Raw genomic sequence first — 23,978 nt, 5'->3', positions numbered from 1 at the left:
TTAGTAGATTTATAAAATTACACTGTTATTTAAAGAAATTATAAGATTTAAGTTTTTTATATAAAATAAACTACAAGACCCAACATTTGTCAAAGACTGTTAATGATTTACCTTGAACCGATTAGATTCAGCAGAATTAAGAATACTCTAAGCATACCTCATTGATTTTTCTATTCCATTTTTTTTAAAGCAGCTGCCTTCTTGGCTGTCTATGGTCAATGCTACACTGTCACCTGCTGGTTGAGCCTGCAAAAAGTTCTTTCTCATGCTTGAAAGCGGCTATGAAACCAAAAACTGTCACATTTCTGTGCTGCAAACATCCCACTGCTGCTATCTGCTGGTAAGATTAAGTATTGGCAAAATCCACTGAGAAATAAAAATGTCAGCTTCTTATCGATGAGCCTTTTATATTAAAAAGTCAGGTAATAATCGCAGTGACTTAATAAATCTGATTCGAAATGTTGCTTCAGAATTTAGAATTTCCTTGATTAAAAAAATGTTTCAGGTCCTCAAATTTAATAAAGTGACATTGAGAGAATCACATGACATATTCAAATCTAAAATCAATGTACAGCTTTTCTCAAAGCTGAAATATTTAATAAAATCCTTCATCTTTACATGAAAAATACTGGTGACTGAAAAATAAAGCTAATAAACACTTCTGAGGCTTCGTTGTTGGATGAAGTTGACTTGCTTATGCAAACACACTTGGGTTAAATTTGGAAAGCTTTTGCTTCAGACCTGCAGTAGCTCAAGGGAGGATCTGAAATTTGATTCTCAATATTAACTTTTAGTGTAAGCCTAACTGTTTTGCCATTTTACCTTCCTAAAAATGAACAAAGAAATATTTGATTATATATAAAAAAGGTTGGTCTGAGAGTCTGTTTCTGTCTAAATGATATGTGCATCTCCTTTACTATTTAAAATGTATTCTAATAATTTTGCTTTCCGATTAGTAATGTGAATATGTACTTTTTTTATTTAGATGTTGTCCAAAGTGCTTTATTAAAAAGCTGCTGTGAATTTAAAAAATACAAAGATCAAAAACCTGAAAAACGAAACAAAAATTGACAATTTGAAACAAAAACAATATTACTGACATCAGACAAGTCTGATATGAAATTATTTTTTGGCATGCTTTTTACTGCAAAAGCAATAAAACATGCCAAAAGAAAGCAAAAAACAAACCCTAAAAAAACATGCAAAAACACTATTAAAAATGCAAACATGCAAAACATAATTTTTTTTGCAGGACTGTAACAAAGCTGCAAAACCACGAAAACATAAAAAAATAAAATACTTAAAAATAAAAAAAATAACCCCCCCCCCCCCCCCCCCCCCCCCCCCCTTGGCACCATGTCTTGGGATCCCCCACCCGGAAGTGGGTGGTGGAGTCTTCGTCATCCAACTGCTCACACCACAGCCGACATACTGTCTGCTGGGATGTAGCTCATAACTGGAGAAACTGGAATATTGTCCCGAATCTGCGCACAAATACTGAGCTTTTTTTGACGTTGGGAATCTTAGCTTCTCCAGAAGAGGCAGGAAGACGCGCGTCACCACAATGATGGAGGAAATAGACAGATTCCAAGTGCCGAGTGCGGTGCAGGAGGCGGAGATGCAGTCTGAGATGCAGCCGCTGGTAAGGAGCATGTGTCGGCTTTTGACCATCCGGAGAATATCGTGCCAATGCGTTTGGCTTTGTTTTCTTGGTGGACGTTTAAGCAGATGGATGAGGCGGATGAGGCCTCCCTTCACGCTGCGTTTTAATTCATCCGTCACCTGCAGAGGAGAACACTGTCTGATGCAGTAAGTTCAACTGCCAGCCGAATTCAGGGCTGGGAGGCTGATTTGAACGCGTCAAAATGCGTCTGCTCGTAAAAAAAAACCGCGTTGGAGTCTCTGTAGCGCATGCAGCGTCCGCCTGCTGCGCAGCATCCGTCATGTCTGCGTAAACAAGCATCCCATCCCGACTCTGCCCTCTCATCCGCTGCATCCACGCTCCAAGCCGCTGCGTCTGCCGACGGCCCTTTAACGGGGATCTGTGTCAGACTTTGCTTTTGAGTCTGCGCGTTTATAACCTATGAAACTTGGCGGGGCGCTCCGTGGCCTGCACCGGCGGCCTCTGCTGCCCCGCTGTCGAAGCCTGATGAGGAGGAGCATCCTCTGTTTTTCAGCATCCTTCTCATCATGACTTACTTGTAAGGCCCTCTACCCCCTTATCCCCCTCTACTGAACAGAGACATGGAGGATGTCTCACCCAGGGCCTTCAGTCTGCCCACCCTCTGAAGAAAAAAACAACAAAAAACGGTCAAATTAAAATGAAATCAAAACCTCGTCCTGCAAGATTGATATTTATTCATTCTTTATTCACAGCAACCAGACCATACATTATATTATGCAGACAGACAGGCATGAATTATTAATAGCTGTCTCTATAATGTCATTTGTGCTCATCCTTCTGTCCATGTTTGTCTCCAGGACCCGGCTGCTTCCACTGCTTCCGAGGCTCACTCAGTCACCAGGGAGGGGGAGCCTGTTACCATCAACTATAAGCTCTCTCCGTTGCAGAGGAAAATAGGTAAGAGCCACACTATTTAGTGATGTCTGTACAGGAACATCCAGTAGTAGAGACGTTAAATCACCTCTTTTAATGCCTTCTCTCCATTTATACAAGTCAGTCAAAATGAGTCAATGAATATTTTACAAAATTGGAGTCAAGCTGCAAGGCAACAAACAAACTTAGAAAGCTAGTTTAAACAAAAGAAATGACTTAATAGAAACTCGTGTTAGCTCACCTTTGCATGAATAGTTTGCGTGATTGAATGAAATATTTCACACTACTTGGTTTGAAGGCATAAGTATGCGTGTGTGAACAATATTTGTATTGTGTACATGTTGACAAGTGAACGTTTTTGGAGCCAACAGGTATGTTTATAACATTTGAGTGTGTTTGTGGACAGGCCCCGCCCTTATAGACTTGTATTACATCTGAACCTCACTGTTATGATTATAACCATCCAGAAACTTGTTGCTTTATGCTGCTTCATGGTTTTACCACCCCTTTCTATAATCACCCTTCTCTTCCCCCCTCTCTAACATTTCCTTTTCCGTCCGGTCCAACACAAAATATTTGCAAAAATGACTAAAATGAATAAAGTTTGGCCTCGATTACAAAAGGGGTTTAATTAAGATTAATAACCCCTGTTTTTAAAGTAAAATATGTCCAACACATGAGGCCTTCAGCTCTCATCTGTTTGCCCAGCTGTTGGACAGGACAAGTAAAAAAAAAAAAAAGTTGAAATGTACTTTAAATGTGTTGGCCTTTGTCTCTTTATTTCATTAACAAAGGTCGCAAGACAGCATGGTTGTTTGAACGCTAATTTTATATCTGCAAAGTTGAATGAATACTCTTTCTATGTATTGTTTGTGACATGTAATGAACATCTTTGATTAAACCTTAAAGGTACTTTTTGTGTGGGTACAACCACAACAGTAATGCATGCTCTGATGTCCTGCAGAGAAACAAAGAGAGCTGGCCAGAACGGGCTCACTGAAGAACTGCAACACTGTAGGGAGTCCAGTAAACCAGCAGCCTAAGAAGAACAATGTTATGGCCAGAACACGGTAAGGAGCAAAAAAGTTTGGTTGGGAATTTTTTTTTAATGCTAAATGTTTGTGAGTAACTCTGGATATTGATAGATTTACATGCATTAGTCCTGCAGTGACATAAAGTTTGTTTACTTCTGAATTCACATGTGTATTTTTGCAGAGCAATTAAAACATTTTAGAAATGTTATTGACAGTTGTCATACTGTTGTCTGCCTGGTTGTGTGTACACCAATAAAACTTTGAAATAGTTTTACTGATTGTTTGAGTGACTCAGAGATGGGAAGTTCACTTCTTATGTCGGAGCTCAGCTATGAATTTAGGTCCATCTCTGTTTTTTCTCATCATCTCCACCAGACGGGCTCTTCCTGTTTTATGAATCAATCTCCTCACTCACTCATGTCTTTACTTCCCCTGTGTGCAGGTTGGTAGTGCCCAATAAAGGCTATTCCTCTTTAGACCAGAGTCCAGATGAAAAGCCTTTGGTGGCCTTAGATACAGACAGGTAAGCACACAGACACACACACACACTTTTCTTTTATAGACATATTAAACATTAGCAACTTCAATCAAATAACCTAGAGGTTTATGATAGTTTGTGCTTTGTGTTGCAGTGATGATGATTTTGACATGTCGAGATACTCATCATCAGGGTACTCATCTGCTGAGGTGAGATGTTTTTTGTCTATTCTTTATCAAGTCTAAACGCTTGTTGAGAGTTTATTTGTTAATGAACTTCATGTTGCAGCTTCAACATTTAAAATGTTGCTAAACCATGTTCCTGATGTGAGACCAAACGCTTTGTGCACCTTATCCAGCTTCCATCTGATGGTGCCTCCTTTTAAATTTAGCTTGATGGTAGATCAAAGCAGTTGACATGTTTCTCTTACATTTTATTGTTGCAACGATTCAAAGCAAACATTTTCAAAGAATGCTAAGCGTTCTGCCTCGAGAGAAACAGAAAAAAAGAAGAGCTGCCCATTTAAAATGCCTCTGCACAGCTTGACACACCTTCAGTCCCCTGTGGTCCTGCTGCTAAATTCATCATCTCCAGCAGTGCTATTCCAGCCGATTGTTTATCAGCAAAGAAACCTTTCATTTGTATGTCACAGAGATTATTTAAAGCTCTAGATACAGAAAAGCAAAACAACATTTTAAAGATAGCTTCATTTTCTGGGATTCAATTAAAATGAACCCTTTGTATTGGTTAATAAAAAAACAGTCATTTAGGTGGGGAAACCAAAATGTTGTCCCTTTTGTTCCCAAGTCTTACATTTTTTAGGCTTCCAGTTTCCTCTCCTTTTCATCTCTTAACCTTTCATCAAAATCCATTTGGAAAAAAATATGGAAAACGTTTACTTTAAATTTTAAGAGATGTATAATGCAGGACATTGTTGCTTAAAAGTCTGAAGCCTGCTGCTCTGAACCAAAATGTAAACCCACAGTGTAAACAGAAGTTTGATTGACAATTAAAATGTTTCCTGAAATTAAAAAAAATGAAAAACATGCATCCTTTTCTAGAACATAGTTTCTGCAGAGCGACAGTTGATTTATATAAATTTGCCTCTGAGTTTGGTGTGGAGTAAACCCACCTCTGTCCCATCATTCATCTGTTTTCATGTTCTCCCACTAGGTTACAACCCCTGGCACCACCAGCCTAACATTACTGGTGCAAACAAAAATGACAAGCAATATTGTAGATATCCAGCCGTACAGTTTTGAACCAGATACCAGCTCAGACAAAGAAAACTAAGATGTACGCGGATCTATTTGTCTGCAAGTGGATCCATCAGAATGGAGCAGAGCAAGGATCTTGTGACTTGCCGTAATAACTTGTACCTCAAACTTACAAGCTTTTTCAAAAGCCATTTATTTGTACGTTCCTGATTCAAAACAAAAATACAATTTGAATCTTAATTTTTATTATATATCCTCCATCATAAAAAAAAGCCACAAGAATATGTTAAAAACACAGTTTTCCAAATAACGGGTCTTTAAAATGTACTGGTTTTATGATGCAAATTGTAAACGTTTTGGTTTAGTAGAATAAAATCTCTTAAATTAAGTATGTTTTTCTTTCTTCTTCAGCAAATCAATCAGGATCTGAACATACAGCTGCTGAAAGATGGTTACCGTCTAGACGAAATCCCCGATGACGAAGACCTGGATCTGATCCCGCCCAAATCAGTCAATCCCACCTGCATGTGCTGTCAGGCAGCCTCCTCCACCACCTGCCAAATCCAGTAACCCCTTCTCTGGCCTTCTGAGTCTTGCCCCTCCCATACATTAAGACCCCCACCTTCATCCAGCCGTGAGTTCTTAATGCCACTTTGGTGGCAATGGTGAGGCATTGGTAGAATTTTGTCATGAGAGGAAAGCGCTATGGTGATGACAAAGAGTGAAATGAACAAACAGGTTTTAAACATAAGAGGAGGAGCCAGAAGGAGAATGATCAAAAAGTATTCAAAGAAATCCTCAAAGTGGTGGATTCCTCCTATGGTAGGACGGACACTCCGGTTAGAGAGCTCCTCACTGTTGGAATGATGTGACACTACACTCTGGTATAATAGATGACAAATTAAAAGAAAAAAGGTCAGATGATGCTGTGAAGTGATTTCTTTTGTCCTAAAGAGTAACAAACTTAACAACTGATGATTCAGATAGTCTGCTTATTTGTCAGTGATTTGCATTTTACTAGTTTTCTTTAATTTTTTCAAACCTGGAGGAAATCCGAGGGGTTGTATGTTTGGACGCTCGGACTTGCAGAATCAAAAACAGAGGATTTCTGGTGTTGATTGTATTGGTAGCGGCTGAGGTGCAGCTCAGAGCTGCTTAATAACACCTTCAAACCTGTGTTTCTGTGCCTCACTGGCTTGGAGATGTTCATTACAGTTTTCATGGACGAATGTAGGAAGCTGAGAAGCAAACTGCGTGAAGAGCATGGGATGAGGGAATATATGGCGTAAAGTAGGTTTTTGCACATTTGCTTTCACACTACTGTTGTGGCACTAGCTCAGCCTTGGTTAGTTCAAATTTGCACATTTTGTTTTTAATTTGTTCAGTTCTGGTTGTTTTCCTGGTCAGCAGCAACAGTGGCTTATCCGATAAGGACTGTGTTAAAAGGGAAGACTTCATACTCTTGAACAGGTTTTTGCACATGCTCACATCATCCCTAAGTAATGAAAACCAAAGGAATAGAAACTTTAAATAGATCCACTGCAGCTTATTAAGTTAAAACCTCGCTTTCATCCCCATTTAGCGTCACAATCACTAATGCTGCATATTACGACAGGAGCACATAACAAGTACAGGCACCCAGACAGCTGTCTTTTCTTGCACACAAATGCATGCACAGACCTACACGTCCAAAAATAAGGTTGCCTCTTTTGATGGGACAGAATCCCTTTTTGTAATCTCGGTATAAGCATTATTAACTTGGATGACCTCTAATCCCACATTTACAAGCCTCTCTCTTCCCTGAATCAATTATTTGCTATTAGAGTATGCCTTAATTACACAGAAGTTTAAGAATGAAAATGTGTATTTGTTGCCATGTTTGTTTTACTTGAAGAGAATTTACTGTCATTGATTTTTTTTTAACATGTACTCACAAGTGAGTTAGTTTTCTTTTATTTTATAGATTTTCTTGTATTGTAAACACTCCCATTATAGTATTTAACAATGTTATTGTTATGTGCAGTGTATGAAAACCAGAAATAAACTAAATTGCAAATGGAAATCCTCTCTCTCTCTCTCTTTGCTGCAGGGGGTTTGCAGCGATACCGTGACAATTAAATAAATTAAATAAAATAAAAAATAATAATAAATGAGTCAAAAGAATGCTCAGTAAGAAATAAAAGTTCTTTTATTGTTAAAACCATGAGCAGTAATTGTTACACAGCGCTCTGTATTGCATCAACTTGGGAGATTGCATCATCAGTCCCTGATTGCAGCAGAGTTGCATCAAAAACAAGGATTTCCACCTGAAAGGCACCAGCTTTTAATCACAGTTATAAATAAAGACAGAAAAAATAATTAGCAAGCCAATAAATGCAGTATCTCTTTATTTGGAGGACTGAATTAATAACATGGCGAGTATAAAAAAGAGAACTTTCTGACAACACTGCATATGGCTCCTGTAGTGAACTAACGAGAAAACCTCAATTATACTAGTAATATGTACAAAATTATTAGGAGAAAAATTGAATTACAGAAGAAATACAAACAAGCGTGCTACATATTGGAATAAAACTAAAGCAAAATAAGGATGAGGGCTGTCCTCAACATGCTACAGCAAAGAAAAAGAAGTACTGTTGCGTGACTCTTTGTTTCGGGACATGTGCCTTTGTGTCACCACATGGGGGCGTAGTGTGGCTTGGCATGGCCACATGCGGAATGGGTTGTGAAATGCAGTCCTCACACAAACAAAACCTGTTTACAGCATACAGCAACTGGCACCATCAGTACTGAAGGCAATTGTTGATCTGCTATTCATCAAGCCAAAAGAAGCTAGCCATCAACTTGTGGGAGGCTTTACCCTGTTGTGTTGTCCTGCACAATTCAAGTCAGACAAGAAAAAAGCAAAACAAAAGAGAGCTGAAGTGGTTTTCTATGACAATGGCTCACATGTTGTTAAAGAGATGTAGATGTATAAAGGTGCATGTATGTATCCTTTTATGAAAATATTTTATTCTAAATATAACAAACGCACCGGTATAACTAAAGCCTCAAAGCACACATTACTAAAGATTCTTTCTGTTGCCATTAAAACAAATTTTCTATATTATAGCTTCTCTTATTTTCTAATAGCACTTAACTATGATATACTCAGCAAGTATATCTGATATATCTACATTGTAATACTGTCTTATTCTTTAATGGTCCTGAACTAAAGAAAAGTCATTAAAAAAGTCTCTACAATATTTAACCTTTTTTTAAAGGACTATTTGCACATATTTCCCAGTGCACTTGGTATAAAGTTCCTTGTAGGATTATGTAGGTATTTTAGATCTTTGCATCTTTAAATGCAGCATGGTGCAAAATGAACATGTGCAGCATTTGGAAAAGCAATAGTGTAGATGCACAGGAATGCCCTTCGAAAGAGAGATTCCTTTAGAAAAAGTTGCACATTACAAATCGAACAAGGCAAGACAGCTAGGCTTTTTCTGACAATCCCTGCACAACCCTTAATAAATATGAATTACATGGAGGAACAAGATGGTGAGTTCTTAATTTGACTACAGTCAGGCTCGACGTATGTGCGTCTCCTGCTGCACGATTCCATGTGTGATGAAAGAACTCCCTGATCTGCGCCCTGGCTGGATGATCTCTCCGACTTGACAGCATTTATGAAAAGGTATGCGCACCATGCATGTGGCTGTGTGCACCTCAGTATCTACTGTGTAGTGTTATGCAAGTATGAAAGGGTGTGCACGTTTCACACTCCGGAGGGGCTTTGGTCACCAGAATCAGAGGAGGACATAGAGACAGAGCAGCGGCGTCTCTTGGCCACGCTGGGGCCCTGAAGCATGCTGGGATGGAAGCCGGCATGTCGCCGGGCGTGTTTCGTCAGGTGGTCGCTCCTCATAAAGCACTTGTCGCACAGTGGACAGGTGAAGCGCTTCTCGCCGGTGTGTGTGCGGAAGTGTCGGGTCAGCTCGTCGGACCTGGAGAACTTTTTACCACAGTCTGGCCAGGTACACTTGAAGGGCCGCTCACCTGAGAAAACACAGATATTGTTTATGAACACTCCGATTATTGTGAGACTAACCACTTATCTGCTAACTCTGTTTCATGTTCTCAATCTCAGCAGCTAAATTCAAACCACATCAATACAAAACCAAATCAGAAGACCTTTTGGACGATAAGTGTGGGAAAAAAAATTAAATTTCTTTATAAAATATTTCAGGGTTGTTGTTCACTTCAGGAATGAGGTAATCTCTTGCATGACCTCTTGCGGTTGTTAGTGGTATTGCACGTCAATGCACACGATGTCATTGCAATTATGGCTGTACTATGATCCCCATTATAAAAGAAAGAGTTGTCCCAAGTTTAGGATGCATTGAGTGTAAAAATTCAGAACATAAAGACTGAACAAGCAAAAAATAAAGACAAAAAAGTAAATCCTGTAACACATTTTACTGAATACTTTTAATAGTCAGGTGGTATTGCTGTACTGGAGTGGTCATAGATTATCACTATTATATAGCACCCATTTTCTAAAATTGCATAATGTCAATTATTAACTAAGCAAAGATTTACAGTGAAAAAAAATAAGCGGAAGAAACTGGGAATAAAAAAACCACAACAGATGCAAATGTTTTTCTCTGTTAAGTATGAAAGTTTGACTCCGATTTAGTCATATTTTTCTAGACAGCATGTTAGTTTTAAAACGGAACAAAGTGTGAGGTAGAAGAAAAACACCAAAAACTTCCAAAAAAAGGCACGATGCCCCACCCATCTCTTCCTGCACGTGTTCTTCTGGACCACATGTCTCCTCTTGTTTACGACTCGAAAGGGGGAGGTGGGAGGGCGTGACGTATGAGGAAACGGCGGCGCGCGGTTGGTTATTTTCAGATGGAACATGTGGGGGGACAACAGTGTCGCAGTGACCTACCTGTGTGAATCATTAACGATTAAAAACGGAGGTAACTTCCAATTGCTTCCAAAGCTGCGTTTATTCCAAAATAATCCGGAAATATAGTACACCGATCTCGAGCGCTCTGGAACAAGATGTACCGAGGGTCGTGGGTGATGTGTCACACCCCCGCAGCTTTCCATGCATCACGTTTGAGCAGCAGCACGCCGTGTTCCCACAACTTCTGCTGCATGTCAACGCGGTTAAAAAAAACGCATTTATCACTCATGTCAGAGCTTGAGTCCGGCCCAACCCGGTTCGGAAAAAGGCCCCCACCGGCAGGTGAATTCGCGGGACTGCGCTTCCAATAACACGTTATAGTACTTGAGGGAACATTTAGTCCCGTAGGCCCTGGGGCTACAGTACACAACCCACGCGGGGACTAGCGTGACTTTATAGAACAAATACCGCCTAAAACTTTACTGTTTGGTTTAACTTCATGTCTGTAATTCATGTTCTTTTTTGTATTAACGTGACGCAGGACAGTCCGGGGTTAAGCTAGCAGAACCCACAGTTGGAGTGACGCAGCGCAGTTTTGCTGTCGTCAACAGAACCGAGCCTGTGAGTTTCGTAGGCGTGTCCGCCGGCGGAAAACTTACCGGTGTGGACCCTTAGGTGGGCTTTGAGGTGCGACGACTTCCCGTAAACCTTCCCGCAGCCGTCAAAGGGACAGCAGTGTCTCTTCTCCGGGGACGCTTGTCTCCCCACCACCCGGCTTCGTGGCTGTTTGAGTACCGGAGGTCTGTCCTCGCCGCTCAGGCGGCAGCTGCCCCGCTCCTCCTCCTGCTGGGTGCCCGCTCTTTCGCCGGCGCTGACACCCCCGCTGATAGAGTCGGGGCTGCATTTCTTTAAGTCCAGTAAAATCATCGCCACCATCAGCAAAGTCCTGTTCTCCTGGGTGTCTTTCAGCACGTCCTCTGTCCTCTCCAGAGGACGAGCTGGCACGCAGTCTGCTGAGACATCCGACATCATTGCCGTAGATGATCCCACCACAAACTGTCTCTTTATCAACCCAAAAGTCTGAAGAGAAAACCGGTCAAAATTGTGGACTGGGGTCCTCTGGAACATCCACGTGTCCTCTCGAATGCGTCTGTCCTGCGCGTTTTCTAGCTAAGGATGCTGGGCGGATAAAGACCGCCTCAGGAAAGATAACCGCCGTTGTCGTTGCCCGGCTTTTCCCTCCTTCTGGGTGATATTTGTAAACGGCGGATCAATAACGGTCTGACGAGCGGTTGGTGCGGGTCTATGTCGCCTCCTGCGCGCTCTCATTCATGCGTCAACTTGTCCTATTTAGTTGCGAACAGCAGTTCTCTCAACTCCAAGAAACTATTTCGCGGAATCCCATGGTGTCATAATTAAACCGAGCTGTGATTGGCTGTGAGGAAACGTGACTCGTCTCTCAGAATTGCCTTTTTCATTAGAGTGAGTGACGTGACGCTTAACCAATCACAGGGAACCAAACCGAGGGTACATTTCTGAACATCATGTGCCAAACGGAAGTCATCATAGCGAATTATGTGTGCATTTTTGCAAGCAAAAATCACACGGCAAAATGAACAACTTTTTGTGAATAAATAAATACAGAGTATAAATTAATTTCGATAATCACACATGATTCCCCATTAACTAACGCCCTCATAAAATAAGTTTATAGCCAAGTGACATCTAATTAGTGCATAGGTTTATTTCAATAATGTATTTTATACATAGAAAGCTTAACATTTATGGAGTGATAAACTGGTTTCTACTATATAATACAAACATATAACAAAATGTAAGATGTGTATCTTGAAAATAATAATAATAAAAAAATCATCACTGAACCATCCATCAATTTTCTGAACCCGCTTAGTCGCTTTTGGTGGTCACAGGATTGCTGGAGCCTATCCCAGCTACTGGTGGGTCAAGGCTCGGCAGTGTCTCACAGGGCCATTCAATCACACACTCTCACAATCACACCAAGGGACATTTTAAGGTAAACAATAAACCTATGAAGCAAGTTTTTGGACTGTGGACGGAAGCTAAAGTGCTACACATAGACAAGGAGAACATATAAACTCCACACAGAAACAACCCAGCAGGGATTTCAACCCAGCAGGGCTAACCACTAGACCACCGTGCTGCCCTAAACATCTATGTCCAATTAAAAATATTAAAGTATGATTAGTTTATCTTTAGAAATAACAACATAAATCACAATAATACATAAACAGTTATATACATGACATACTGAATCTCACAGTAACAAACACTGAAAAACAATGTTAACAATGTTTCAAATATTTTTTTGAATTTGCAGTTTCCTGTTTTTGTTGATCCATACTATGACATGCACTGTTATTTTTTTGTTGTTTTTTTTTGGATAGCAGGAGGGCAGGTCTTACTTTGTCCTAGTTTCACAACCTGATCTTAAATTAGCACAGCTCTCATCTTTACTTGAAGCTACACTTGAACTTTGCACCCCGGGCTTGAAAATAAATAGCTTTTATCCTTTTACTCAAATTTGGAAAGAAACTATAAAAAAAAACCTGTTGTGCATGAACAGCACATAAAAGATAATAGACTAAACTTCAACAGGATACAAATATTTTCAGTGCCTTCACTTACAGTGTGAACGTGCTGTGCATAGTATTTTGCATTGCAGCTTTTCTTTGTGATATTTTGGTTATTTATTGCTAATAAGGAGCATAGGTGGTTAGAAAACTTTTTTTTTCTCTAACCTGCAATTGAAGCCCCTTATTGGCTAAACACACCTGATCCAGGTAATTAACAGCACATGAGGCAGGATTTCGTAAAACCCAGCAAAATCCGTCCGTCGAGGCCTGAAGTCTGAGAGTCCTGCACTAGTCTGTTTAAGTTTAAGCTGCCACATAGTTGGTGTTTGGTTTAAATTATGACTAGAACTTTTTATATGCAATTAACAGGTAGACTTGCTAGTTTATTCATTAATTTGGTCATTATTCCGCCTTTTAACTACTGTAATAGACCAATAATCTCTCTGACATCACCTATGAAGCAGTCTCAGTTGGCATTAATAGAAAAAAAACAAACATTTTTAAACATTATTAAAACAGGACGTAAATGCATTCATATTTAGTATAATGTCTGACTTTATAATATTGTGGTTAATAGGAAATTGTTACCTTTTGAAACCAGCCACTAGAAGTCATTTGAAGAACTGCAACATTTGATATTTGTGGGTTGGACAGGGGCTTAATTCTAATGGAGTAACATTGAACTAAAGAATTTACACACTACGACCAAATATTCTTTTTTTCAATTTTATTTACCGTATTTATTTTCTGGTAAAGGGCATTAAATTATACATTTTCTGTTCATTCAATGTAAATGTTTGAATCCTGGGGTTGCAAGCAGCTCATGACCATAACACTACCACCACAATTTTTGGCTCATATGAAAGCTCACCCCATCGTTAAAACAGACCTAATAAGGAAACCCAAGTCCACAAAAATACGACTCTTGGTTCATTTGTGCCTGAGCTGGTTGTAGCCATGCCATGCCGCCGCTGCTATCCCGTCCGCCCATCAGCCAGCCTCCCAGAGCCAGAGCTGGAGCCGCTCTCCCGGAGCTGGTGGGGCAGGCGTACTCGCTCCAGCCCCTAGGGGCCTGACTGTGGGGCAGTGGTTAGCGCTTTTACCTCAGAGCAAGAAGGCCCTAGTTTAAATTCCGACTGAATGTTTCTGTGTATGGAGCTTGTATGTTCTCTCTGTGGATGCATGGCTTTTCTCTGGGCCCTCCGGCTTCCTCCCTCTGTCCAAAAACATGCGTCATGGGATAATTGGTTACTCTAAAGTAGAGGTGACCAACCCTGTTCCTTCTACTGAAGCAGGGTTAGCCGCAAAACAAGCAGGGCGACAGCCCACAAGGAACAGGGTTGGCGACCCCTGCTCTAAAGTGTTGTGCATGTGGGAGTGATTGTGTGACCAGCGACAGACTAGCAACCTGTCCAGGGTGTGCCCCACACCTTTGCCCAACAGCAGCCGCACAGGCTCCCGCAACCCAGTGACCGGAGGGATGTAGCGGATTAATAAGAAAACAGATGGATGGTTAATTTACAAGCCAACACTGGTGAAGTTCACACACAGTGGGTAACCAAACAGACTAAACAGTGGGCCAAAAATGAAATCGAATGGAAGTGTAACTAATGTTAAGCTACTTTCATACCACCTGCTTCAACTCACGTTCAAACGACCACTTTGAATGAAAAGCCTATGCAAACATCTGTAAACCCATGTTTCAGTTCAAAACCCCTTGCATCCCTGCGTTGTTATGCAAAATTAAACTCCGTTCTTGAGCTCTACAAACAAACCGGCGTCCACTAAACGCATGCTGAAAGTTCAACCAGATGAACTTCCAACTGCTTGAATGCCAAACAGCAGAAGTTTGACCAATCAGAGACTCGGATTTAGAAGTTACATGTGGGTAACCTCCATTTCAATGCATGGAAGTGCCAACCATTGTAAACATGATCATGAGGGAGAAATTAATAATTGTTGTTTGTGCCCAGCCAGAATCATATGACACCAAGTCTTACATATATCGGAGTAGTGGTGGGAAAGAAAAACTCTGAAGCAATATTTACAAGAATTGCAACACTTTGACATTTTGCACCACGCCTCTTCCAACTGTAGGAGGAGGACATGCGCTAGTAAGCAGTGACAAAAAAATAAAAGAAGAAGAATCCCCACCCTGCACTCCTTGCTTGTCCAGTGTGAACACAACGGGCTGAATGAAACCATGTATAGCACATTCTTGAACGTGCAACACATGCCTGGTGTGAATGTAGCATAAGGTTGTGCATATCGACTAAAGACAAACATCCCGAGGTGGAAATTAAAAAAAGTTTTTAATCAAGAGAAAGTTGGAAAATAACTGGTTGGTAAGTGTTTAAGGGTGTTTATCAAGAATGGTCAGGAGACCTGTTAGTTTTCTTTCCTAAATAGAAGCTGCTGTAATTTTTCCCAGAGTTTCTGGTACTCTCTCTTGTCCTCTTAACCCTTGTGCTATCCTATGGGATTCAAATGGCCATTGACGTGTTATTCCTACCATGACAAAGGTGGATAAAGGTGGAGAGGATTTCATGTAATCCATGGACACCAAAGAAGACCACAAATCATTGAAGAAAAAAGGTTCAGCGCATTGTGTAGTGGATCTAGATGACCCCACTCCCAATGTCAAAGTGCCTATGATAGCACTGGGGTTAAAAGTGCAGCATGAAAGCAAACCAAACTAAATAATTGGGAACAACTGTGGCTTTTAATCTGATGCCTTCCTGGTTGCCATCTTGGTCCACTATTTGTTTTAGTGTTGGAATTTAAAACAACCATCCTAACTGAAACAAGTGAGTCCTGCATTGTTTTATCTCAGGGTTTGACCTGTGTCCTCCTGGATTAGTCACAATGTAGCTTTTGTTGTCTTCTTTTGTATAGTTGAACAGGAAGTTCAGTGGTGTGTATCTTGTCAGTCGTATTTTTCTGTGGCCGTACAGAGACTTATAACACAGGAGACGATATCATATAGAATTATCACAGTTCATCCTATGTTTAGGAAAAAGGGGCTACTACTTTTTGCTAAACGTATTTTCCTTTTTTTTCCATTAATTTATAGATCCATTTGGTAAAAAAAGATGATATATTGCAGTTTAAACTATTTTTGTACGGTGTTAAAATTAGTTTACTCATCTCAAATATTGTTTTGTGACATTGAAACTAAAAAAAACTCAACAAGTTGGAGCTCTGTGTACACACTCAATAAGACTATAATGCAGAGTCCCCTTGAAAATGTAACAGGACCCCAGAATTTCACAAGGGGATGCATTCAGTGCTGTGGGTGGTTCATTCAAGTTCCTAGAAAACCGTGCTCAGCTTTTTGGGGGGCTGACTTTTCAGCAGTTTCCCTTTTCGTGAACTGTAAACAGACCAGTCTTCTGTGGGCTTGTTTACTGACCTACATAATGAAAACAACAATCATTTATTTAAAAATGATTTAGCTATCATTGGACTTCCAAGGAAGAGTTGCAAGACTTGAGTTGTGAGCACTATTAAAATCACACTTCTTCTATTTTTTTAAATGCTTTATAGATCAAATTGAGATTACCTTCAAAGCCAGAATGGTAAAAAAAATAATATCTTTTGTGGTTGCAAATCCTAAGAAGTAAATTGAGAAATGTTTGACAGTGCAGAAGAGCAAACACAATGTTCTCATCTAAGAAGAAGGAACACTGTGGAGACTTCTGGGCTTTCCCAGAAATAGCCGCACAGGAACACACCCCTCCTGCTCCCCCTCTTTTTCTGGATTCAACAACAGAAGCCCCAGATTTCCAAGAAAAAGGGGAACCTGAAAAAATAAGGGGGGATCTTGGCTGACGACCGGACTCCCACCCCAAACTTCTTCTATCTGTAAACACTTGGGAGCAGGAGCAGGAGGAGGCTCCTTTTGCAGCATGCGCGCCTCCCTTTTTCCCGCCTTCTCACAAGAGCAAGAGTTCAGCGGCGCTTCTGGGTCATATCATTGTGTCGACACGATTGTAGAAGAGATAAGGTTGTTTTCGAGTGCGTGCAGGCGCGTGCGCGCGATACACCAGTGAGACGACTGGGGGGAGCACATGCGCAATATCGGTACAAAATGTTCCCATCCACGTGCGCAGCGTGAACCGACGCACCACTGCTGGCCCCTCTCGCTCATGTGAGCAGCCTCCCCCACCACACCCCCCCGACACAAACACTCACACAGCAGGACAGACCGGAAGACCTGTTCCTTCAGGGTTTTTTTTCTGTTCGTAAAAAGGGACAACATTATTAAATGCATCCATAAGACTGACCTTGAGATTACCCACTCATGTAAAACAAATACATTGAGTTGTTTTTAACACCACTTGATGGAAATGGAATCATGCATTTTTTATGCAGGGAAAAAAAGTTTCCCAGATTTCCTCCTCAAGGCAGTTTCCAACATGACAGCAGCACCTGTCTCACTCTCAACAGAAACACAAGAGAACACACGGGACCATTCCTTACACTCTGATTTAACAGGGAGGACACAGGGTACCAATGTATTTAATCGTTTATTTAACAATGCATGCCATACATGGTCCTATTCACATTGAAGAATACAGATTTGCATTTGCATTCAAATACTCACTACTCTGGTTTCATATAATAATCTTTCTCTACCTTTCAGCTGACATTACAGGTCGTCTCTGAACACGCTGAGTGGAAGAACTGCATGCATATAAAGGACAATAAATCAGGTGTGACAGGAAGAGGGATATGTCCCTTTTTTATTTCAACAAAGTCAGCAATTATTGCTGAGAAAACATGTGTGAAACTTTCATTTAGCCCAGGAGTTACTGGTTTATTAAGAAGTAAATCTGCTGGCTTTCCTCAAAAGCTTGTGATAACCCAAAGCAGTACAATATAGCTGGAAAATATCTTAAAAATGCTGTACACTGGGATTCTTCTGTGTTGGTGGCGAGCTCGTCTGTTATTCGTGTCATCTGACTGTCTGGATTTGCACGCAAGTAAACCTTATGCACATATCACCACACGTTCATTTATATCCATTCTTAACTGTCATGTGAACATGTCAAAGAATCCTTTAATATCATGTACAGTCATGTGGAAACAAAGAACATTTTCTTAAGTCTTAGGTTTGACTCACCATGATCTAATGATAATCCTAAACTAAAAGGACGACAGTAATGGATGACAAAACATGATCATTTGCTTAACAATAAATTAAACTAAATACCAGATAGACTGACTTAGTCTTGTAGAACCACCTTTGAAGGAATAAGTTGAAGTGTTTTTGGTGAGATACTGTGTCCAGACGTCTTGTGCTTTGTTCAGGTTCAGTTGTGTAATGCAAGGCATTTTCCCAAATTTTCTAAAAAAGAAGCTTTCCTACAACAAAGTTATTAAAGAAGCTAATATTGTGCAATTCTTCACATTTACTCATCATGACCTTTGACATTTAGTCTTCTATCTGAAGCCTGTAGGCTCTGAGATGCAGCTCCTGGGTTTTAGAGTTTTGTTTAAACTTTGATGCAACAGCCATCTCTTTAAAGAGTAACAACTTTTAAAAGTGTTTTCAACTTGCAAACAGCTCTGCTGTCGCTCTTGCCAAATTGATAAAAAGTTAAACAAAATGTCTTTAAAGTCTCACAGGTGTATTTTCTCCTTTGCATTTTTTAAGGGTAAATAGAAATCTTTAGACCAGCAAAGTTTACTGTACTTGCAGTTCTTTAATTTGGTAAAATAATGTTGTAGTAATTAGTAAAATGGCGAACATTTTAACCAATAGTTTAGAAAGATTTGTTATTGCAGTCTAAATTGACAATGCAGCTTACTTCTCTAGGGTTTCTCTATTTTTCATTTTCTCTCCTTAATATGTTTAATGACTTAAGACAAACTGAAGTACAACAAAACAAGTCTCTGTAGTTCAATGGAACAGTAAAGTAAAACCAGTTTTTTAAAAGATGTTGCTTTAGTCCCAGCATGTAAGTATGATGTGACACATCTTCACGCTTTTCACTGAAAGCAGCTGTACTTTCATTTTTACATGATTGTGTAAGTCTTTGCATGTCCCGGACATGTTGGGTATCTGATTTTCCTTAATGTAAGGATAAACAAAGTGTAAAAGGAAAATAATTTCCTGATACTAAGTCAAACACGAGGGCGCCAGTCTAACACAGCCATCTGTTCTCTTATTTTGCCATGCAAAGCTCAAGCTCACAATCTAGCTTTTTCTTTTAAAAATATATATATATGATTTAAACCGGTATGTGTAATAGTTTAGAGTGTCACAATGCTCACAACAGAATAAGACTTTTGCTTTGTTTTCATTTGGTTTCACAGATTTTGGTTTGATTCAAAATGTGCACACCCACAACCCTCTGTCCTATTTGTTAACACACAAAAAAGAGAAAAAAAGTTGTAATGAATAATGTCTCTTTTTGTGTTTATGTTGTTGACTATTTCCACATTTATGAGTTAGTGAATTAAGCAGCTATGAAGACATTCATTCACAAGTTATTGCCACGTTTGAGGACATACGACTCGATATGTACAACTTTTTATGACCTTTGATAGTTCTGAATTAGATTAATAAAGATCAGTGATTCGATTATGCTTTTTATCACAAATTGTCTATTTCCTCCCTTCCCGTCTTACCTAATTTCTTCCTTTATGCTCCTTTCTGACTTTACAATATCCCTTTAATGTCCCTGAGCTTTTAATCTGGGGTAAACTATTCGTATTTAAACCATCGAGTAACCCAGACTTTTGCTGAAGAAACTGCAAATCTGCTTGTTTGCATGTGTCCCATTATACACCCCGCAACTAAATCTGTCCGACATGCTTTCATCAAACGGCTTATACAAAAAAGGTTTATGGTGACATCGAGAGTGCCTAAGGAGATAATAAAAATTGTCCTTTATTCAAATAAACAGTCTAGACGGTTGAGCTGAGAGCTGTCACACAGATCCATCAGATCAGTCAGTTTCCAAGACAGGAAAAGTATGGCAGTATGAATGGTCAAGCTTTGTCTTTATCCTATTTAGATGTTGGGTGTAAACACACTCTCTAACCCAATCATAAAACATTTTGTCCTTAAGCATTTTCTGGCATTTTTTTACTCGCTAGAAATTAAAAATGAATGATGCCATCAGCTTCAGCTGTGTACTTCAGACGTGTCGATATAGAACAACAAGGGCTTTTGGGAAAATGATTGCTGATGTTCAGCCTTTACGAATAGAGAAAAAAAAAACACAAATGAGAAATTTCACAGGATTTTTGAATCACATCAGTCCCCACATACTCCATTCATGCCCAAAAGGCACCCTAAGTTTGGTATAATGGCAATTGAGTATTGCCATGTCAACATTAGAAAATTCTCATAGGTTCCTTGATAAAACACACAATAAAAACTACCTTAAATACTTTAAATATGATTTAAATGTACAGTATTCCAGACTAATATCTTTATATTAAATAAATAATATTATACATTGTCATTAAGTGCATGTAGATGGTCATCTTTTTTTAAAGGCTTAATTAGAAAATACTTAAAATTTGACAAAAATATCACTGAGAAGATATAAATATTGATTTTGTAATTCAAACAGGTATAACTTTATTTATCACTAATGATAAGTATCAATAAATAGAGCGTCATTTGAAAAGAAATGCAACATAATTTAAAGAAATTGTAATAGCAAGAAAATATAAAACAATACAATAAAAAAGTTGTATTATTCATCTAAGTTATCTTTACAAAACTGTCTGAGAAAAGCATGTTCTCTCCTGATCAAAATCTTCCAACACAATAAAAAAAAAAAAAAATCATTGAACCCATACCTTATTTAAAATGTTTTTAATATTTGCAACTCTGTCTTTTCCTCCTCGCGTCACTGAACATGCATGCCATTCTTAAATGTCAACCAGAACGCATCAGCGTGACAGCTGTTTCTCAAGCTTTTTAAAAAGTGAATTTGCAGAGAAGCTTCTCTTCTGTGAAATCTTTGTCACCTGTACACCACTTACAGCTGGCTAAGCCTTTAAATGACCGTCTTTTCTTAAGTGACTCCTTTTTTGCCCTGGTTTATTTTATTAGTGAATAGAGACTGTAATGAAATAAAACAAAGAGCTTGGAATCGATGAAGGACGGAACCACTAGGTGTGAAAAATAACAAAGATAATGCAGTTAAAAAAGCCTGCAACAAAAAGGGCTTGAGGACAGCTTAAGCCATTGATGGAAAAGACTGTTGGTGTCAGGAGAGGAGGCAAAGCAGACCCACTTGTCCCACTGGGATGGTGTCTTCCACTAGCGGATAGCGCCCTCTACAGACCAACTTTTAGAATTGCACGTGACTTGTCAAAGCTCTCCACTATCAGTACTACTCAAGACTGATGGGAGATGTTTCAGATGCAGTGTGTTAGCAGAAAGCCCACATCTTTTTTCAAGAGAGACCAATTTGTATGATTTGGCCTTCAAAACAAAGGTTATCCTTAATTCTATATGGTTGTTAATGAGAAAGGAAATGAAAGACAAAAATAGGCTTTTTTTTAACTAATCCTAAATTCATAGAAAACCTCTGTGAGATCATATTTATGAAAAAAAGTAAAGTAATCCTTAGTAACTGAAAATTTTGCTTTGTGTTTGTAGAGGTAAGCTGTTGCGAGCAGACAGCGTGGTATGACCAGGAAATGCTTTAAGAGCAAAAATACTTGTGGTGAAATTGTCAAGACAAGATGGCAAAATTAGGTATGGACCTTTTATTTCCTTCTCTCTGCTTCTTGCCTTTCAGACTTGACAGTGTCTACCACAATGCAGCTAGGAGTAACAGGACACTTTGTCTGACTAGCATGAGTGAAAAGTGATGCAACACAGTGACAGATGTCTATTGGATGTAAAGTTGATTCATGGAAGACACAATACAGTTACACCTTCCATTGCCATAACACCCCATTGAAAGATAGCTACAAGAGGTAAAAACTAGTCTAGATTCATAGCTCTTTGATATTACTGGTGTACACAGGACCTTTCTAAATCGTCTGTTGCTTTGATTCTTCAGGGTGAAACATCCCTTCTTATCTAACTATATATAAACGCTTCTTAACTTAAATGTAATTTGAAGAAAAAATGTAGATCGGGTCCAGAGAAGCAACTACAGTCAGCTTAACCCTGCTTTCACTTTTACCCTTTCGCGTTTTTCACGCTGGCGTTGTTAGTGTGTCAGTTCACCCGCACGTCCTTGTCACGTGTAGTTTTGTCTATCAAAGCTGCGAAAGGCTGACGGAGCAGCAAGCTTTCTTATGGCGAGGCTTTCAGTCTTCTCAGGCCTTGCTCCAGATTTGCTCCTGAGGAAAGGGTTTCTGGGTCCTGCCAGACCCCGCCCCCCAGGCCCAGGCCCCCTTTCTGCTCCCAAACTCTGTCCTCTCTCCATCCTCTCGCTCACTGACAGCTTCTCCCGGTGTGGAGGTGCCCGAGTGAGAGAAGGATGGGAGTCATCTGAGGAGCAACTGTTTGCACGCTCCAGTCTGGAGAAGTGAGAGCAGAGAGGGGCTGTGCTAGGCCCACCAAGACCACTGTGGCGATGGGTGTCAGAGGCTGGAATCATGTCTTCAGGATCCTCTGGATCTGACTCCGTGTGACTAAGCTCTGCCTCTCTCTCTGGATAAGAGGAACTGATGTCTGACGGCTTATCAAAGGGGAATGATGTGGAACCACCTGGTGAGTGTGAGCATTCTGCAGGAGTGTATGGAGCCGAGACGCAGCGTGTATCAATGCAGTCAGTGATGCTGGTGTACTCTGTAGCCTTTACCTGGACTCCTGCCCCCAGTCCACCATAACAGCCTCTGGGTGTGAACATCAGGCTGTGGGACTTGACCAGAGGAGGCTCATCCAGGAAGGCTGTGCCTGATGTGGAGAGGTAGCGGCTGCTTTTTGAACGTTCAAGCAGCCCAGCTGAGGGAGGTGGAGATGGTTCCATATCCCAAGGAGGTAGGGTGGTGTCTGGTAAAAGGTGTGCTGAGCACAGCGACAAGTCAGCAGCTGCACTGTCGTCAAACATAGCTCCAGTTGTTCCACTGCTGCCCACACCGCCCTCCGAGTGCCTGTCGCCCAAACCGCTTGTGGCAGTACTGCCGAACCCACGGCCTTCCGGCAGCACCGTCTCCATGATATCTGACTGCAGCGAGGCTTCTCTCTGGAGAGGTGGGATCACACGAAGAGAGTCAAGAAAGACCTCTGCAGGCCCCACCTCCTCAGACGTTGAGACGTAGATATCGATGCATGATGACGGACGGTGCTGCTGGGAAACCGACAGTGTGGCCAGTGGGAGGGGCTTAGACTCCTTGGGGGCGGCAGCTGAGGACACAGATTGTGAGCTGTTTGCTCTGTGGAGACTGAGTGAGCGTTCTTTGAAGAAGCTTTCAGCTCCTTCAGGTCCTCTGACACGCTCAGCCCCACGGCCACCTCCAACATAGAAGGAGTGGCTCCGTGCTCGCGTGCCTGTGGTGGTGGGAGAAGGAGGGGACATGGAACCCTCAGCCGTTCCTTCCAAAGCTTCTTGCAGGCGGTAGGTGTTCCCCTCTGTGCTGTTGAAGCTGCTTTGGCGGAGGATGTATGCTGTATCCTGGCACTCGGCTTGGCGCAGTATATATGCAGAATCTGTGCAGTCAGATGAAGTCCGGGAACGTGCTTTGCCGACCTCGACCCGTTCAACACCTGTCACACGTTCCAGCGCAACAGCGATGCGTCCAATTAGCTCCTCCATTTGGGCCAGACGGATATCAACAGTCTGCAGGGATGCCTTCATGAAGTGCTCCCTCTCGTTAACTTCTTCCAAGCGCATAGCCATATTTTCCACCCTAATGGTGTGGAGAAGAAATAACAGGAAAAAATTACCACATTAATTCGTGATTTGTGGTTAGGAGAACTGTCACAGTGCTGTGTCTGTCTTTTGGAAAGTCATGAGGTTAGCAATGCATGGAAAATGCACTTCTTGTTGTTATTGTACATCAGATAAATGTTGCATTTTCAACTGAATGTTCTATGTTCAAAGTTTGGGACAACATTTTTCTCCACTTTGTGGTGTTCAGCAATGCCCAGTCCCTTCTAGCATTTTGCTGTGACATTATAAACACAATGTAACTCAAACAATTAATGTTGAGGATTAAATCAGGAATGCTGAAACATCAGTCAAAGGCAC

General features: G+C 40.6%; 3 protein-coding genes across 18 annotated transcripts in view; 1 reads left to right on the top strand and 2 right to left on the bottom strand.

The window, feature by feature from the left end:
- Positions 1-1,381: 1,381 nt before the first annotated feature.
- fam219ab (family with sequence similarity 219 member Ab) lies at positions 1,382-7,348 on the top strand. The gene is made up of 6 exons (XM_004072468.5): positions 1,382-1,642; positions 2,482-2,581; positions 3,522-3,627; positions 4,034-4,114; positions 4,224-4,278; positions 5,698-7,348. The coding sequence occupies exons 1-6, from the start codon at positions 1,565-1,567 to the stop codon at positions 5,854-5,856; spliced, it is 579 nt and encodes a 192-aa protein (XP_004072516.1). The 5' UTR covers positions 1,382-1,564; the 3' UTR covers positions 5,857-7,348.
- A 108-nt stretch (positions 7,349-7,456) lies between these two features.
- On the bottom strand, positions 7,457-11,625 carry klf9 (Kruppel like factor 9). The gene is made up of 2 exons (XM_004072471.5): positions 10,846-11,625; positions 7,457-9,327 (listed from the first exon to the last, which is right to left on the bottom strand). Exons 1-2 carry the CDS (start codon positions 11,312-11,314, stop codon positions 9,047-9,049), a joined length of 750 nt encoding a protein of 249 aa, XP_004072519.1. The 5' UTR covers positions 11,315-11,625; the 3' UTR covers positions 7,457-9,046.
- A 5,686-nt stretch (positions 11,626-17,311) lies between these two features.
- The window catches only part of trpm3 (transient receptor potential cation channel, subfamily M, member 3), a 169,068-nt gene continuing 162,401 nt past the window's right edge, over positions 17,312-23,978 (bottom strand). For all 16 annotated transcript variants that reach the window (XM_078952840.1, XM_078952834.1, XM_078952839.1 and 13 more), the window contains one exon: positions 17,312-23,637. In XM_078952840.1, coding sequence (XP_078808966.1) covers positions 22,023-23,637 — 1,615 coding nt within the window. In that variant the 3' untranslated portion in view covers positions 17,312-22,022. The remainder of the gene's footprint in view (positions 23,638-23,978) is intronic.

Source organism: Oryzias latipes, chromosome 9, assembly GCF_053564925.1.
Source record: "Oryzias latipes strain Hd-rR chromosome 9, Olatipes_Hd-rR_3.1".
Lineage (NCBI taxonomy): Eukaryota > Metazoa > Chordata > Actinopteri > Beloniformes > Adrianichthyidae > Oryzias > Oryzias latipes.
Note: the sequence above shows the minus strand (reverse complement) of the source record. Positions and strands in the feature narration are given on the sequence as shown.

Excerpts from the sequence above, each read along its gene's own strand:
- fam219ab (XM_004072468.5), top strand. The coding sequence starts at position 1,565 with ATGATGGAGGAAATAGACAGATTCCAAGTGCCGAGTGCGGTGCAGGAG. Across the intron at positions 3,628-4,033 it reads AATGTTATGGCCAGAACACG|GTTGGTAGTGCCCAATAAAG; the intron begins GTAAGGAGCAAA and ends CCCTGTGTGCAG. Across the intron at positions 4,115-4,223 it reads GTGGCCTTAGATACAGACAG|TGATGATGATTTTGACATGT; the intron begins GTAAGCACACAG and ends TTTGTGTTGCAG.
- klf9 (XM_004072471.5), bottom strand. The coding sequence starts at position 11,314 with ATGTTCCAGAGGACCCCAGTCCACAATTTTGACCGGTTTTCTCTTCAG. Across the intron at positions 9,328-10,845 it reads CCACCTAAGGGTCCACACCG|GTGAGCGGCCCTTCAAGTGT; the intron begins GTAAGTTTTCCG and ends GTGTTTTCTCAG.